Source organism: Herpailurus yagouaroundi, unplaced genomic scaffold (assembly GCF_014898765.1).
Source record: "Herpailurus yagouaroundi ecotype Mexico unplaced genomic scaffold, PumYag 100, whole genome shotgun sequence".
NCBI lineage: Eukaryota > Metazoa > Chordata > Mammalia > Carnivora > Felidae > Herpailurus > Herpailurus yagouaroundi.
This window is the reverse complement of record NW_024412391.1, coordinates 76,318,639-76,337,325: the sequence shown is the minus strand read 5'-3', so window position 1 is coordinate 76,337,325 and position 18,687 is coordinate 76,318,639. Positions and strand designations below refer to the sequence as shown.

General features: G+C 36.4%; 1 protein-coding gene across 1 annotated transcript in view; it reads right to left on the bottom strand.

Annotated features, from left to right (window-relative positions):
* Positions 1–9,932: 9,932 nt before the first annotated feature.
* The window catches only part of GNAT3 (G protein subunit alpha transducin 3), a 65,385-nt gene continuing 56,630 nt past the window's right edge, over positions 9,933–18,687 (bottom strand). Inside the window, exons 6-8 of the mRNA XM_040472814.1 lie at positions 17,392–17,521; positions 16,976–17,129; positions 9,933–13,918 (exon numbers count right to left, since the gene is read on the bottom strand). Of these exons, the coding sequence (XP_040328748.1) occupies positions 13,728–13,918; positions 16,976–17,129; positions 17,392–17,521 (475 nt within the window). The 3' untranslated portion in view covers positions 9,933–13,727. The remainder of the gene's footprint in view (positions 13,919–16,975; positions 17,130–17,391; positions 17,522–18,687) is intronic.

Here is an 18,687-nt window from a genome sequence, read left to right as displayed (position 1 = left end):
GCCCCAAATCAATATTTATTTATAATAGACTTGCAAATTGTGCCTTATTTTTCCTGAATTATAAGTATACTTGAGATTTCATGTGTCAGTTTTTTTTGCTACAGGCAGGAACACATTTGTCCTCCTGAATGATAAAGGAATTATTACTTATGTCTCCAGGTTGGGGATACATTACTTAAGATTGGATGCTGATAGCATGGTTGTACTTAATGTGTAATTTATTGTAATCCTTAATGGTGCAATTATGTCTCATACATTTTACTGTATATTCTTTTGGGAAATCTCTATCTAAGTGCTAACATTTTTCTAAGTTCAACTGTGTGGGTTAAATTGTCTGGAAAATAGCTAGGCTGAGAAGGCCATGTTAAGATTATTACAGTAGCACTTTAGTGAAAAATTAGAGTGTCAAGGAAGAGTTGTACTCAGATGAGTGACCTCATATTGATTTTAAACAAAGGGACAAGTGGTTTCCTAGGGGAAAGAGAGAAAGGATCTTGTCTTTGGCTCAGCATTTTCAAATGATAATAAATCAGATCAGTGACATTCTAATGGTTTCAGTTTTGGAACAGTCAAGATTTCTGCTAGGGTCAGATCAGGGTTTCAGAATTAGGGTTCCATAACTTAAAGATTGCTATTAAATATACTTCAAAGTGTCAGAATGAAAGTCAAGGCCCTGCAAAATTCCAGGAGCCTCTCCTTATTCAGGGCTTTTTGTTTTTTAAAGAAAATGCTACACAAACTAGTATCTATGCTACATTCAGAAAAAAAAGCAGTGCTGACTCCCAGCCCAAAAGCATTATCTACAAGATGCCTTCTCAATGTGCACAACATGGCTCCCTGTCCTGCTACTTGGACTTGGTCAATTATCAGTCCTGCTTTTTACTGTACTGAAGTCAGCTCCCCATGTATGTGGTCTAAGGGAACATAAATAGTACCCTTATTTCATTGAAATTTAGTTTCTGACCACATCACCTTATGTTAAACAAAACTGAAAACTGGGAAGTAAGTAGAAGAGAACTTTGCCTCAAAAACCTGTCACAAAATCCATGCAATAATCTTACTGCTGTTAATTTATTATCTAATATTGCCCAGACTGTATTGTAGTGTTGTATTGTATTGTAGTGTTGTATCCAACACTAGCTACAAAAATAGGGATTCCAAAAGGGAATCCTTACACTGTGCTTCCTCAAAAATATACAGCATTAAAGAAATGTTTAACTTGATTTAACCTTGTATGTTAAAGGTTTGTTTGACAAAGCTCACCCTTCAATCCTTGCTTTTACTGATGTTGTCCCATGTAGGGAACTGTTCTATTAATTTGAAAGTATCTTGGTAACAGAGACCTCATATTAAACTTTAATGATTTCACAGAAGCTTTCAAAGTGACAATTTACAGTTGTTCTTTGTTAAAAATTCAATTAATGAATGGGTCAGTGGATAGATAGATGGATGGAAGGATAAGCAAATAAATAATAAAAACTCTTTGCCCTAGCATAATGAATGTAACATAGATATAGTAAAGATGAAATAAAGGTTGCTAAAGTCAGATGCTACCAGCAAGATGAACCAATATTTGCAAAATATACATATATAGAGAAAAATCCTCTAATATCCTTTTAATCAGTGTAGTACCCTTTTAGAGGGCCTTTCTTCCAAATCTCTTCCTCTTTTACCTCCACTTTCCTTCAATCCCTTCCTCCTGCCCAACTAGGTTCTCTGTTACACTATGAACCCTCTTCATATTTCTGAATACAACATTACAATTGCAGGTTAAATTTTCTGCTCCTTTGATTAATAATCAATAATCTCTAACATGGATCAAGCCTTTTTTCTATACATTCCACATGTACTGTCTCATTTATTCCTAGGTTCTTGCCTGTAGCTACTGTTATTCTCATTTTATGGGTGTAGAAACTGAAGAGTAAATGACCTTGCTCCAGGGTATACAATTAATAAGTGAGAGAGTGGAGATACCAGCCCAGACACCTAACTGAAGGACCCTTACTTGGGACTGCTCTTTTCAATTTATATCCTCTTCCCACTAGAGAGGTTTCTCTTGTGTGTTTCTCTTTAAAGCCAAAGGTATTTTTGCCAGGTTACTCATCTTAGCCTCTCACATGTATGAGTCCCTGTGACCTGTGACAATGAATGAAATAAAACCCACATGCCTAAATGAAACTAAGGCTATTGTTGCATTACAATATAGTAATTATTGTTCATCATAACAATGATGGGATATTAGGGAAAGAATAAAATATGTTGAATATATTCTATCTCAAAAGACAGAATAGTCTATAGTGCAGTTAAATAACTCATTATGGTTTAAGATACCTGGGTTTGAAAGGACCAAATATTCTAGTGATTTGAAAACACCCTATTTAGTAAGAAATCTCCCATATAGACAGATGATAATGTCCTTTACATTCCAGATGGCACAGTTTTATCATATTCTGCTTTTACAACTTGTGTATCAAAACAGAGCTTTTTCCGTTCAAAATTCATACTCAGCTATACTATTCCTGCTCTCCTTGTTGGAATAATAATAAAATATGGCCCTGTAAGAGTTACTTGATGGAACAGTTTAAAACTGCAACATGTTTCCAATATAGTTCTAACACCCCTATTCAGCTGATGGTTGTAGATCAATGTCACAATCAGTACGTGGATGTTTGATATGCCAATCTCCTGGGTTTGGAGAACTTGTAAAATGCTCTGGGCTCAGCTGGGCATTGTGTTGTCATACCTCACAAAGGTAATATAAACAGATACCTGCTGAGCCTCTGCTGAGAAGGGGTTTCAAGATAGGCCTCTCCTGAAGTAAGACTCCATTTAACTTAAAAGCAAAAAAAGACTTCCAAAGTGAAAATATTTTCTTCAGAAGGTAAATAACACCTTTTATAGACTATTATATGACCTTCAGAAAGTCAAATTGTGTACATTCACCATTCACACTGTGTGAGTCTAATAGATTGCAAAGCTGGTTTTAACACTGTCTGTCCATTATGCACGAGAGAAGATCTGCCCCTTCAAATGTCTAAAAATTGAAATTTAGGCTAGTTATATTTTTAGAATTGAAACACAATTGAGAGATAGCAGAGAATACATGCACAGTAAGTCCACTGAATCTTTTTTAAAAGCTTTTTATCGAATTTTTTAATCAAGAAAAGGCCTGTGAAGAGTGCCTGGGTAGCTCAGTCAGTTAAGCGTATGACTTTAGCTCAGGTCATGATCTCTTCATTTGTGAGTTTGAGCCCCGCGTCAGGCTCTGTGCTGACAGCTCAGAGCCTGGAGCCTGCTTCGGATTCTTGTCTCCCTCTCTCTCCTCCTCCCCTGCTTGTGCTCTGTCTCTTTGTCTCTCAAAAATAAATAAATGTTAAAAAATATTTTTTAAAAGGCCCTGTGAATTGTATAAGAAAATTTACACCCCTAACTTGTTGGACTTTGACTCATAATTGAAAGAACGACTAAGTAACTGGGAGGTTTCATTAGTTTAAAAAACACTTTTTAAACTGTGTTTAGCAAAGGTGTTTTAGGTTTTCATGAAGCATGAGATGATATAGGCAATTATAGTCAGCAACTTGCCTCCATATTTTATATCAAGAAGATAAGATTATTGAAATTTGCTAGATTTGATGAGTTTATAAATTTAAGAAAGGACAATAAAAGAAACCTAAAAGTTTTGTGATTATACACCCCCCACACACGATTAATGGAAATGATGTAATTCCTAAATCTATATCAAAGACCACAATTGCTAAACTTAATGGAGAATAAGCCTTTATGGATTTTTGACTGGCATCTATCTCAAACAACTAAATATACTTATAAACACCTCAGTGAAGGAAATATTTTTTACATAAAGATATGTTAAAATGTGAGAAATTTAAAAGAAAAAATAAGTTCAAGTTGTAGAAAATATACAAATAAGAGTGTCACTATTTTCTACTTGGATTTATAGCCATTAAAGGGTAATTTATTCATGAACTCTGCAAGTTATATTGTAAATTTTAAGATATAAACATTTTCCAAAGCTCTATGATAGAACTTTGGGCACATGATTTGCACTCTTTTTTTTTTTTTTTTAATTTTTTTTTTTAATGAGTGATGAACATTTTAATTTTTTTTTCAACGTTTATTTATTTTGGGGACAGAGAGAGACAGAGCATGAACGTGGGAGGGGCAGAGAGAGAGGGAGACACAGAATCAGAAACAGGCTCCAGGCTCTGAGCCATCAGCCCAGAGCCTGACACGAGCCTGACGCGAGCCTGACGTGGGGCTCGAACTCACGGACCGCGAGATCGTTACCTGGCTGAAGTCGGACGCTTAACCGACTGCGCCACCCAGGCGCCCCGATTTGCACTCTTTCAAAATGTTACAGATAGGGTCATTTTTAGAGAAGATGGTATTAGCTTTAAAAGTTATTGATATTTGGTGAAAATAGGATTTATGTTTGTAAAGTGATTATGTACATATGCAGTTTCAGAGTCTGTCCCCCCCTTTTTTTTTAATGATCCCATTTTCTTTTTATTTTTTTTTTTTTTAAGTTTATTTACTTAGAAACAGAGAGACAGCATGAGTTGGGGAGGCGCAGAGAGAGAATCCCAAACAAGTTTTGCACTGTGAGCACAGAGCCCAACTTGGGACTCGAACTCACAAACCATGAGATCATGATCTGGGCCAAAATCAAGAGTTGAATGCTTAACCGAACTAAGTCACCCACGTGCCTGGAGTCTGTCCCATTTTTAAGGTGACAGAGTTGCTTTTACAAAGCTTAAAGATAGTTTTTTTTTAAGAATATAAAGACATTAGTAGTAAATCTAAGCAGGTTACCCTCTAATTAGTATAAAGATAGCATAAAAAGTTTTGAAATGAAATGTCTAAAGATTCTAAAGATTGGTTCTTTTATTACTGTGTTGTTCCTTTATTACTGTTCTAAGGACAGCGCTTCATATGACATAATTCTATCTGTACAAGCTGGTACACCAGAGAAATGCTCACATTTTAAGGTTTGTTTTGGAATGAATGTGTTGTTACAAGCCTTTGCGATAATGCTACTGTTCATTATCCAAAGCCTCAAAAAATATATTTGACTTACATGTCTGCTCCAGATCACCAGTCTTGTTTCAAGGTTTCTGAGATAATCTAGACAAGTTTCTTTTATATATATTCTAAAAGAATAAATATAAATCATATATATGCATACACACACACGGAAACAGGGAGAGGGGGAGAAACACACACACATATACATATATATATATATATATATACACATATATACATATATATGTACATATGTACACATAAATTCATTTATACATATATATGTATATATACATACACACAGAGAAACAGGGCGAGAGAAAATCCCAAGCAGGCAGTGTGGAGCCCAATTCAGGGCTCGAACTCATGAGCCATGAGAGCATGACCTGAGCCAAAATCAAGAGTCTTAACGGACTATGCCAACCAGGCTCCCCATATATAGGTTTGTTTTTACTAAGGCATCAGTGTGACAACAAAGGCAAGAGTGATGTTGCTTTCTTTTCAAATGTCTTTAGGATGGTACTATTATTTCTTAGAATAGTGATGGGTATGATTTCCTCTCTAGAAGTTTGTATCATTCCTATTGATACCAATAAGACATGGTAAATAGCTTTGAGAAAATAGAGATTGCTGACATATTCATTTGTTACACATAACAGCCTCATTTGGAATATAAAGTAAATAGGTAAAGATTTACTGACTGGAAACTTTACCAAATGCATTCAAGAATTTTTTTAGGTCTGAATTAAGTAGAAAATAAATGATGTTTTTTTAGTTTCGATACATCATTGTATTTAGACTTTTTTTTATTATTCCTTGCTACCACACCAAGAATGTTAAGACAGAGCTGTGAACTTAAACAAATTTGTTAAGTTTATTCACTTCGAGAGAGACAGAGAGAGCAAGTGGTGGAGGGGCAGAGAGGGAGGGAGAGAGAGAATCCCAAGCAGGCTCCACATCATTAGTGCACAGCCCCACGTGGGGCTCGAACCCATAAAACATGAGACCATGACCTGAGCTGAAACCAAGAGCCAGACTTAACGAACTAAACCACCCAGGCACCCCAACGCTGTGACCTTCAAAACAAACAGAAATACATGCACAAGGTGTAAACAGAACATACATACAACTGTGGTTTTTTTTTTTTTAATTTTTTTTTAACGTTTATTTATTTTTGAGACAGAGAGAGACAGAGCATGAACGGGGGAGGGTCAGAAAGAGGAAGACACAGAATCTGAAACAGGCTCCAGGCTCTGAGCTGTCAGCACAGAGCCCAACGCGGGGCTCGAACTCACGGACCGCGAGATCATGACCTGAGCCAAAGTCGGCTGCTTAACCAACTGAGCCACCCAGGCGCCCTACAACTGTGTTTATCTCAACGTGGGTTACAAATGGAGAGAAGGAGGAATATTCTAGGAAGGAGCACATTTGTGAGTGGATTTAGATTGAAGAATGGTAAGATGGGACTTGACAGGTAAAAACGTACCTGGCTATGGAGAATGTAGAAAGCAAAATGGAGTCTCTCAGGTCAAGCAGAGGCCTGTGTCCAGCAATGACACAAGCAGTTAAAGGTACTGCACTAGGAGATATCGCTGGGACCAGCATCAGCTGACACCCCAGAGCTGGTAACAGGCAGAACCAGAGGAGGTCTGCAGGGACCCAAGACAGATGAAATCCCTTTCAAAGGGGGAGGACTTGCAGCAAACTGCCAGACTCCTCAGACCTGACTCCTCTGTGTCTGACCACTTAACAAAGACAAGTGTGCTGAAATCTCTGCTTGACTCATTTCCGAATGCAAACGAGAGCCTTCACTGCTTGAACAAAATAAGTAGTAAGCGCAGAGAGCTGACCCCGCCCAGACAGAAGCCTTATCTCAACTGTGCACCCACAGACTGACTTGGTGTTTGGTTCGTTAACTTCCTGCACCCTTCTTTCATCTTGTTTGCTGGGCGGTTGGTCTTCTGTCCTGCTCTGCGTGCCAGGTAAGAAGCCAAGTTTAATCACATGGTGAAATGTCATTGAGTTGGGAATCCTGAACGTGCTTTATAATTGTGAGTAACTTTGCTTTATGAGTGAATAAAGCTGACACTGTGGAAAGACACATCTCGTGTGTGCACCTTCATAGCGTGTTCATGACAGACAGTTTAAGTAGCGGTCCCGGATATCTCTGCAAGAGAGAGACTTGGACTCCACAAGGGATAGTGATGATGGAAAAAAGCAGGCAATTAAAGAAATACGTAGCATGCAGAATGAGTAAAACTTGAGAGTAATGTGAGAAGGGAATTGGACAAGAGAAAACAGAAAGGTAAAGCCTAAAGTGTTCTGAGGAGAAATAGATTCGGTGATTTTAAATTTAATTAAACTCATTAAATCATGAGTTTAATTTTAAAAGTGTTGAGTTTTATTTGTATATGTCCCAAGAGGCAGTTAAGATACACATCTAGAGATCAGAAGACTGATCTTACCTAGAAAAGAATGAAGTCATAAAAGTACTTAAGATTCCTAACAGAGTATATGTAGAGTGGTAAAAGAGGATGTAGATACGTATTTTTAGTAATACTAATATTGACAAGCTGTTCAGAAGAATTGGAAGAGAAGGAACAAGATAGGAGGAACAAGATAGGGAAAATATTGTACTCCATAGGCCAAAGAATAGAAGCTTTCCAGGAAAAATTGGTAAACGACCATTGATTCATTCACTGATGCACAAATACTCATGAAGTTCTTACTTTGCATCAAGCACAGGTATGGAAAAGCCCTATATGGGCTCTACCTTTAGGGAACTTACAGAAAGATGGGAAAACAAATGTAAATGAAATAATTACACAAATATTTCATTGTATATTGCAATATGTCATAAAGAGTAAGTGTATTATAAGGAGCTATAAAAATACAAAGTAGGTGTACTTCTATGGTCTGGGAACCCCTATCTGAAGAGGTAAACTCTTGATTTGAGATTTAAGGAATAATGTAGAAGCTAGTAAGGCACGAAGCAGGAGGGGGGCAGCTCTGACAATGAAACAGCAAATGTTATGGATGTACTATGTGAGGGATTTGGCCATGTACCCGGAGCCCTACAAGTTAACCTGAAGCTTTATTTTAGCATGAGAACAATCTCAGCTTCCAGGAGTTTTTTTTTTTTAAATTAATTATTACTTTCAAGCCATCAACCATGCAGGGAAGGTGGTCCTAGATAGGACAGGGATGTTGGAGTTTGGTACATTTCCATTTTAGACTGAGAGGTAATTATGGGAAATATGAACTTATTTATTAATTTATTAATTATCCCATTACCTGTAATATGTGTGAGATACTATGGGGAGGAGTGAGTGTTATATTTTTAAAAATCATCTTTATCACTATAATCTGACGGATAATTTATATAGTTACCCATTTTAAGTGCATAATTCAAAAATTTGCTATTTTGCCAAGTTGTTGCATTATCTTTAATCAAATTTTTATACATTAATCGCTACAATTTTCCTCCCAGTATGGCAAAGGACTCTTATCAGCCTGAACAGTGAAATGTTGCCCTTGTGAAGCCTTTTACTAGGGCCAATGTTAGATGCTTGATTCAGCTACCCCGGCAACACATAGCAATTCTATGCCCTCAACTGAAAACTGAAAAGTAGGGGTGCCTGGATGGCTCAGTCAGTTGAGCATTGGACTCTTGGTTTCTGTGTGGTCACAACAGAATTTATTGATTAAGCTTGCTGTGTTATACGGTGACAATTTGTGGCACCCCAAATGATTACAACAGTAACATCACAGGTCACTGATCACAGGTCATCGCAACAAAAATAGTAATGAAAATGTTTGAAATATTGCTAGAATTACCAAAATGTGACAGAGACATGAAGTGGCAGACGCTGTTGGAAAAATGGCCGCGAAAGACTTGCTTGAGAGGGGGGTCAAACCTTGACAGGCCTTCAATTTATAGACAAAGGGTACTACAAAGCACTGTAAAGCAAAGTGCAGGGAGACAAGATGTGCCTGCATATAAATGTACATCAATATTTTTTTTTCCAACGTTTATTTATTTTTGGGACAGAGAGAGACAGAGCATGAGCGGGGGAGGGGCAGAGAGAGAGGGAGACACAGAATCGGAAACAGGCTCCAGGCTCCGAGCCATCAGCCCAGAGCCCGACGCGGGGCTCGAACTCACGGACCGCGACATCGTGACCTGGCTGAAGTCGGACGCTTAACCGACTGCGCCACCCAGGCGCCCCTAGTATTTTTAATGTAATAAAATATTCAGATTCTAATTGGGTAGGGTACATAATCACAGCATGGGTCATCTTTATCTTTGGCATTCTGCATGCGGTGCTTTTCGTGCCTAACTTTCTTATGCAAGTCCAGTCACCTGGTATGTTCTCCAGTGTAAGCCTTTTAATATGTTGAAGTAGAAACAGTCACCCCTGGTTCTGATATTATAATGGCATGTCACATGTGGCCATTTTTCTTTTTCAAAAAAGAAAACACAGCAATATCCACTGAAAAGAATGTTTTCAATCACATATATGTGCAAGGTTTAGTTCCAATCTGATGAATTTAGAAAAGATGAATGTCTCTCAAATAATCACTTTGCTTATAGGTCTCATTTATTCTTTGTTTCCGGAAGGGTGTCAAAGTTAGAGGGCCCTGACTGTCCCGGGAATTAAATTAGGGCCTTTTTTATTTCCTTTTTCTTTCATGTGACTGTACTTATTTCTTAACTAGTGTGACAAATGTGGCTTAAAATAAAAATTGTGCTATTACTAATGAAACACGTGTTGGGCAGCAACAGGGCTGGTAACAACAAAATGTCACAGTGCACTTATTTTCTTGTTGATTTCGTGGAGCGGCGATTAGGGAAAAAGTTGTAATAAACACAATAATGGGATGCTTAATGTGATAGCCGGGTGGAATTTTACTTTGATTTATTGAAAAGAAACACATTAATAAGCAGCCATTTAATTACTATTCATGAAACCTAGTGGTTAAACATCAAATTATTTTTCTCCTACATTTCTCTGTAAGCTAATCAAGATTTTAGACACAATGTTTTAGAAACAATATGGAAAACCACACTGTACAAAACTAATGATAACTTAGATTTAAACAACAGGTTCAAAATGTCAAAAAAAAAAAAAAAAGAAATTAGAGCACGAGAAAAGACTAAGTATCTGTATATCACGAAACAAATTTGGACCTATTTCGATAGATTTGTTATTCACAGATTTGGCTCAAATAGTGCACATTATGATTATCAGAAGATGATCAGATCCTACTGACCTGGGAAGCACAACAGAGTTATATTTCTTAGTAGGATTTTATTATCTGTCTCATTAAAGCTGTTGGCCGTCTAAATTTATTATTTGTGCAACATTTGGGTAGAAAAACACATGATGTTAGTGTGCCCCCATGTGGCTGGAGACTAGTAGGTAAGATTGTCAGGAAAGGCCTAAAAAGAAAGAAGGCCCCAGCTGGTTAGATTATCAATTAATTGAATACTTACTGCAACAAGATGGAGGGTCGCCTCTCCTATTTTTAAAGTTATTCTAAGTGAGAGGATTCACGGTTGCTCCTATAGTTCTTACAAATATCTTATTTTTAGTAGTTGACTCATGTGAACCAGCTCATCCACTGCTGATTCTGAAGTGATGTCACAGAGGAAAAACCTATGTCCACACACAAAATTTATTTTTCCTCACACATTGTTTGACTAAGTCAAGCCTGAATGATTCTGTGCAAATATTTGAAAATATATTTCGTGATTAAATAAGATAATGGATCAAGTAAAAAACAAAAACAAAAACAAAAAAAACCCGTGTTAGGACAGGCCCACAGCCTGAAGAATTAGTTTGCCAATTTGTAGGATACACTTGAAGACTGGTGTTGTTTTATAAATTCTGTTAATCAATAGGATATGGGATATCTATAATGTATGTGGTAGATTTCCTAGAATTTGAAACCCTTTTCTATAGAGCTTCTTTTTAGAGTCACCAACTTTAATATTTGATTCAAGGGTATTACCAATTAATACTCTTCTTGAATTAACTCTGTAGTCACTAGTCCCAAGGTGCAAAGACTTATCTGTTCACCAGTTCATGCTTCTGGAAAAACTCTGCAAGGATTAATTATGGTGACCCCATTAGATGGAAGCCTGCCCCAGATCTCTGAGGTACTGTAGTGTGTCCACAGTTGGGCACATTTTAGAAGTGAGAGTTGGGAGTGTTACAAATCTAAGGCATGAGGATTTGAGAACATTCTGAGTGAGGAAGAGAGACCTCAAATAACAGAAAAGGAGAATATCAGTATAATAACATTTGAACTTTGACAAAGGCTAAGACTGCCTCTTTGAGACACTAGCAAAGCAACAACACTAACTGTGCAGTTGGAATATTGAATTCTAACCAACTTTAACATTGCTGGTCTCAGTACAAGTTTCTTCTGGGTAAAGCCAGAAGATTTTTCCAGATTTCCCAGATTTTCCATTTGTTACTCTAATTAGTTCAAAATACTGTGCTTCTACGCCAACCTTTTTAATTAAAAACTTAAAAAGTAAAATCACAAATAGACTCAATTTTAAGGAGGGTGATCATTTAAGAAATAATGCAAACATCTATTTTCTCTACTAAAAATTTCTCTTTTTAATGAAAATGCATTGTTTAGGATAACAACAATTTGTGATTGTGAAGAAATTTTTAAAATTTCAAGCATAGGGTAGGAAGGAATTTAAGGGTTCCCCCCCTTCCATAATCCAAACTGACCTCTAATTTTAGTTTGGTCATTTAACATATTTTTAAAATTTCTCACAGAATGGTATTTTACAACATTTCTGCTTGTCATTTTTTTTTTTTTGCACAGATTGAAATGAGTTATGTATTTGTAAAAGATAAAATGAACCATTTCTGACCCCATGCTTTACACCAAAAAGAGAAATCCTAAGGGTAAGACAGAGTCAAAATCCGAATAATAATAGTAACATTTCACAAAACATCTTGTTCATTTACTGGAAATTGTCTTCACACTGGTAGAGAAAAGCAGGCTAAAGGAGAATGGGAGAAAATAAAAAGATAAAGCAATAGATGAAATGATAGCATTTGCAATCTTAATGTAAAATCTGTTAACATTGAATATCTCCTAGCACATTATTGTTTTTAGTCATATAGACATTGGTTCAGCCAGAAAAATTTATTAAATTCTCACGCTAAATGTTTGCTCTTTTTTTTGTCCTTGCTATCTTAGGCTCCTTAAAAATTTATATTCTGCACAGAAATTTCCAATTAATTTTTCTTACTATGAAATTTTTGTAGGAATGTATTTGTTGAAAACTCCTTTATGGTTTTGAAAATAAAGCCACAGACACTCCAGTCCAGGCTACTTATGGAATAGTGATAATTCTTAAGTGTTTAGAATGGAAATGTTACAGAACCGTGAAGAAGTGCCATTGAGACAAAACTACCTGAATTCATCAGATTGGCAAATGGGTTAATTTACCTTTTCCTCATCTAGCTTGTAAAAACCTAATTAGCTCTCTTTTCAGGGTAGTTAGAAATCTCATGCATTGACCTACTATTCTGACCTATGTATCATCTTTTTCCCATGGTAGAAGGCAAACAGTATTAAGACCTGCTTGAAAAGTATATGTTATAAATGTTACACACTTCAAGAAAGGAAGAAGTCATCTTTTTTTGCAAATCATATGATTTGGTTTGTAAGGCACCAGATTAGGTTTTAAAAAAACAGGCTTGACCATTAGCATACTGTATAGCATTTAGAATGGCCCGCACAGTACTAAAAAGCTCAATGTTTCTCTTCCACAAAATCTCCTAATTACTCACTCTTACTTCCTACTTCTTATTCATAAAAGCAAAACATACTAGTGTTAAGAAACTGAATTATTTTCCTCTCTGTGGCTTAAAATTGTTGTTCCTAAACCATCAATTGTAATAATGCTCCATGCCACTCTGGAGCAAAATGTGAGAATAAGTACTCCGTTAAGGACTCTTGTTCAGCCTGAACAGCCTTATGCTATATGTTTGACCATACACGGTCCCATTTTTAACTAGGCTGATACAAAATGATATTGTGTTAAAATCTTCAATTCTAAGGTAAAATTCAGCATTAATCACTTTTTTCAAAGGGAAACATGACAGATAAAATGGCGTGCATTTCTTTTGCATATGAAATTTCCTGTCCACAATTACATGTAGAGTGAACATTTCATTTGCAGCTTACTGAATAGGAGTAATGGGCCAATAATAGTCTTTATAGTACGGGCACAATTACATATCAGTGAAAACAAATGCCTCTCAAATTCCAGCCAATGAAAATAATATGGGATACTCTGCATTTTTTCATTGTTCTATGATTAAAAATAGACCACAATACAGAAATTTACTACCAAGAAAATTCAGTGTCAGTGATATGTACTGATAGAGCTTTACCAAAATGTATATTTTCAGACCTAAGGACATCAGACATCAAAGACACCCCCATCCTCACTGTGCCAAAGAAATTGAAACATCCAGAGAGAGCTGACAATATATTAAAATTTTTATATGAAAAAATTTTGTTTTATAATACTAGTTATATTTCTAGATAAGTTAATAGTATTAAAACTAAACACATCACACAGCACCTTTCCTTTTATATCTTGAAAAGTGTACAAGAACAAGAGTGGAAGAAAAAAGGGCTGATTAGAAAAGCCCACAGTCTTTTAGATTCTCTTTGATAATTATATCTGTAACCGCATCAAACACGAACTTGACATTTTGGGTATCTGTAGCACAGGTCATGTGGGAATAAATTTCCTTATCTTCTTTTTTTAAATTCAGGTCTAGAAACTGGTTTTTGATGTAGTTCCCTGCATCTTCAAATGTATTTGGTCCTTGTTACAAAAAGAAATAAAGAAACGTTAATTGCATTTAAAAATGAATGAAGTTAAAATAATATCAGTAGGTGTTAGCATTTTACTTTGTAAGCTACTATTTGATATACTCACTGTTGAAAAATCAAGATGGCAATGGTCACTTATCAGGGATTTATGCAATGTTACATTGCTGGGAATGATGCTTACCCAGCTGGGTAGGGACTGCATTTGGCTGAAATGCTCACAATACAGTAAGAATACAAACATATATACATAAATAAGCTAGTGATGAAGCTTATATACATGACAAAGGCTGTGCATGTCTATGTGCATGTGGGTGTGTGTATGTGCTTTAATATGAACTAAAAGAATAGAAATTGGAGATGAGTAGACTACAGAATGAGGGTGGTATTTGAGCTGGATCTTGAGGGGTAGCTAGAAGAGAGAAGGAAATAGCATGAGTGAAGGTCAAAAGCGGGAGAATGGCCTGTGTCACTAGACTTGAAGGTAGGGTTGCACTGCAAAGTGCAAGTGTGCACTTTGCAGAATCTAGTTGGAATTGTAGCAAATCAAGTAGAAAGGATGGCATGGGTCAGACTAGAGACTATGTTGCTAACTAAACAAAGGGCTTGAAATGACATATGTAAAACTAGAGACAGCTGTTCTTTTTTTGAAGCTTATTTATTTGAGAGAGAGAGAATATACAAGCGGCAGGGGCAGAGAGTGAGGGAAATAAAATCCGAAGCAGGCTCCAGGCTTTGAGCTGTCAGCACAGAGACTGACGCAGGTCTGTAACACGCAAACCGTGAGATAATGACTTGAGCCAAAGCTGGATCCTTGCTTCACTGACTGAGCCACCCAGGCACCCAAGACAGCTATTCTTGACTGATGCTTTAGTAGAACCAAATGGAGAGTCAATGAAAAGTGGGCTTGGGAATTTTAGACTGGAAGCAGAAGACACAATGGATCAATAAAAATACAAATGTTAATAAACACAAGGTAGCCAAAAGTGATCTGTTGGTGGGCTTTATAACAGAATATACTTGGTGGGGACCTAACACACGATAGGGCAGTAGCATAAAGATTTTCCAAGGAGATGAGATTTTGTTCCCCTAGATTATTGTATCTAGGAGGAAAATGCCATGGGGGACAATCGTTATAACCATGTAACGTGGCTAAAATCCAAAACACTAATAACACCAAATGCTGGCAAAGATGTTGAGCCACAGGAACTCTAATTCATTGCTGGTAGGGATGAGAAATGGTACAGCCACTTGGGAAGGCAGTTGGGCAGTTTCTTATAAAGCTAAACATGGTATTAGCATACAGTCCAGCAAATTTGCTTCTAGGTATTTACACAAAAAATTATGTGTGCACAGAATCATGAAGATAGATGTTTATAGCAGCTTTATTCAGAATTGCCAAAAATTGGAAGTAATTCGGGTGTCCTTCTATAGGCGAAAGGTTAAAGAAACTAATTTCTTTATGGAATGGAATACTATTCAACAATAAAAGGAAATGGACTAGCAACCCATGAAAAGTGTTGGAGGGAATTTAAATGTATATTGCGTTTAAAAATGAAAGCGAAAATAGTCTGTCAGAAAATGCCATATATTGTATGATTGCAGCTATATGTGTTCCGGAAAGGGCACAGCTATAGATAAAAAGATCAGAGGTTGCCACGAGAGAGAAGGAAGGGGAAAAACATAAATTTATAGTGGAACACAGATGATTTTTATGGCAGTGAAATGATTGTGTATGTTACTGTCATGGTGGATACATGACATGAATTTGGGAGAGCGTACAGAACTGAGTAACACAGAGAGCCCCCACTGAAAACTATAGACTTTAGTTATCGTGTATCAATATCTATCAGTCAGTTGTAACAAATACACCACATCAAGGCAAAATGTTAATAATAAGGGAAACCAGAATGTGACCACAGAGGGAGTATATGGAAACTCTGTATTTTCTGTTCATTTTTCCTTTAAACTAAAGACTGTTCTAAGAAATAGTCGATTAGTTAGAAGAAAACATAAAGAGCTTTACTTAGTCTATATTTAGTTTGTAGTATTCAACATGGAATCGTGACTATATTTAATCACATGATAAATGTGTTAACACAGAAATGATAATATTCACAAAGCTAGAGGAAAGATATAAGCAACTGTTTTAGATTAGCATAGTTACTGCGACCGTATACCATGATTAGTAACATTTGGGTTACCCAAGTATCTCAGTGGTGGAATTGGGCTTCTATTTGTGTTTAAATCATGAAAATTTCCATCTTACATAATATCATTAACAACAGAACATTTAACTATATACGGAAAAAAAAGTTGTCTCTGAGGGAAAAACAACCCACCTATAGACCTGACATTTATAGTCACTGATTAACAGAATCAGCACTACAATTCTAGGATCTAGGAAAACTGGAAAGAGAAAATGTCACTATTCTCAAAATCATTCCAACTGTCCTTCGGGAAACTTAATTCTGACTTTGAGAAACCACTGCATTATAAGGTTTCATTGGGGAATAAGTAAAAAATGTCAGTTTGGAATATATTGTTAATAATGTTTAAGATAATATAATTTGCAGTGTTGTTTAATACATAGAGTAGCAACCCTGGTCTACCTAACCTCCTGTTTATTGACTAGAGCTTTGCTTTAATGTAGAAGGTTTTCCTTTTATCTGCAAACAGTTTGGATTCTTCCAGTCTGGATCATACACGTGACTCAAGCAATTATCATAAGCCTCAACTTCATAAATGCTACCTGTGAAGATGCAGATAGGAAAATATAGGTCTATGTAACAATTTAGTGGGGCACCTGGGTGGCTCAGTCGGTTAAGCAACTGACTTCGACTCAGGTCATGATCTCACGGTTTGTGAGTGCTAGCCCCATGTCAGGTTCTGTGCTGACAGCTCAGAGCCAGGAGCCTGCTTCAGATTCGGTGTCTCCCTTTCTCTCTGCCCTTCCCCGCTTGCACTCTCTTTCTCACTGTCAAAAAGTGAATAAACATTAAAAAACATTTTAAAAAGAATTTAGTATGGCACTAAAGAAAGAAGATCTTACCAGTGTATTCTGGAAAGCAGATACTAAGATGCACTTTGGTTACTTTTTCTTGAAAGAGATCCTTTTTATTGAGAAACAGGACAATGGAGGTGGTTGCAAAGTACTTGTGATTACAGATACTGTTGAATAGGTGAAGGCTTTCATGCATTCTGTTCTGTTAGGTATCAAAGATGATAATGTGTAGGATTATTATTTGCAAAATATTAACACCGGGTATTATAAGCAAAGCTCTAGAAATAACATCTATGTTTGGAAGGAATTCACTGAGTTGGGGAGTGTGGTAGTAATGTCAGAAAGCACAAATGCTTAGGTGTTTGTTTGTTTGTTTGTTTTACCCTGGCCTTGCTTTCCTTTTATTTTTTTATTTTTATTTTATTTTATTTTATTTTATTTATTTGCTTTCCTTTTAGACTTACCACTTCCTCATCTTCCACTAGGACCATGTCATAGGCACTGAGCGCAGCACAAAATATAATGCATGTAACGCCTTCAAAGCAATGAATCCATTTCTTTCTCTCAGATCTCTGTCCTCCTACGTCGAACATTCTTTAAAAAAAAAAAAGAATAGCAAACCTTAGAGATACCTATCAAAAGTTACATTAATATTTAACATTTCTAGTTATAAATGAATGCTCTCCTATCTTTAAAAGATTTTATTTTTATTGATTATAAGATATTTTAATTGGTCAATTTGCAGCTCAAGGACTATAGAAAAAGAGAAAGTTCATCTTTTTTTCTTTCATTTTTTTGTATTCATGAAAACTAGATAAAAGATACAATAACTCACATACTGGCTTTGGGGGACTGAGGAATTTTAAGCAGCTTATGGTTTTAGTAGGAAATCTATTAGAGTCGAGAAACTTCTATCAAAGGCGATGCATAGTGTGGAAGTGTTGAAGCACTATATTGTACACCTGAAACTAACAGAATGCTGCATGGTAACTGTACCAGAACAATAATTAAAAAAAAAAGTCTCTGCATAATCTTAAATGAACAGAACCTACAAAAAGATTGGAAGCCACCATAGTTCTGATACTACAATCCCTGTTTCTTAGCTCTTGCTACATTCATTCATTTGTTCATTCAAACAATTACTGTTTGCATTTTATGTGCTACACACTGTGCGAGGACTACAAACACAGAGATGAATAGATACAGTCACTATCTTCAAAGAGCTCTCTGTCATGCAGAGAGAAAACCAATATGCTATTATAGTATTATATAATAAATACTCTAAAATGCAAGGTAAAATGTGAGCCCAGAGGAAAACTTAAGTCAGCCAGAGTCATCATGGAACCTACTCACAGGAAGTGTTTTAGAATTTGGCCCTCCCCCTGTGTTAGTATTTCGGCAAAAGACATCATTGTGGACATAGCAACTTGGTAAAGAAACTAGGAGTTTCTATTCTTAAGACCTCCCTTTCCCTTACCCTCCATATAATACACATACAAAATTCAGTTCCCAACTCATCCTCTTCTTTCCAAGTCCCCTTGTCTTGTGCAAGCCACCAACATTTCTTTTTTTTTTTCTTTTAAGTTTATTTATTTATTTTGAGAGAGAGACAGAGAGAGAGCAAGTACACAGGGGAGGGCCACAGAAAGAATCCCAAGCAGGCTCCATGCTTTCAGTGCAGAGCTTGATGCGGGGCTCAATCCTACCACCATGAGATTATGACATGAGCCAAAATCAAGAGTCAGATGCTTAATTGTCTG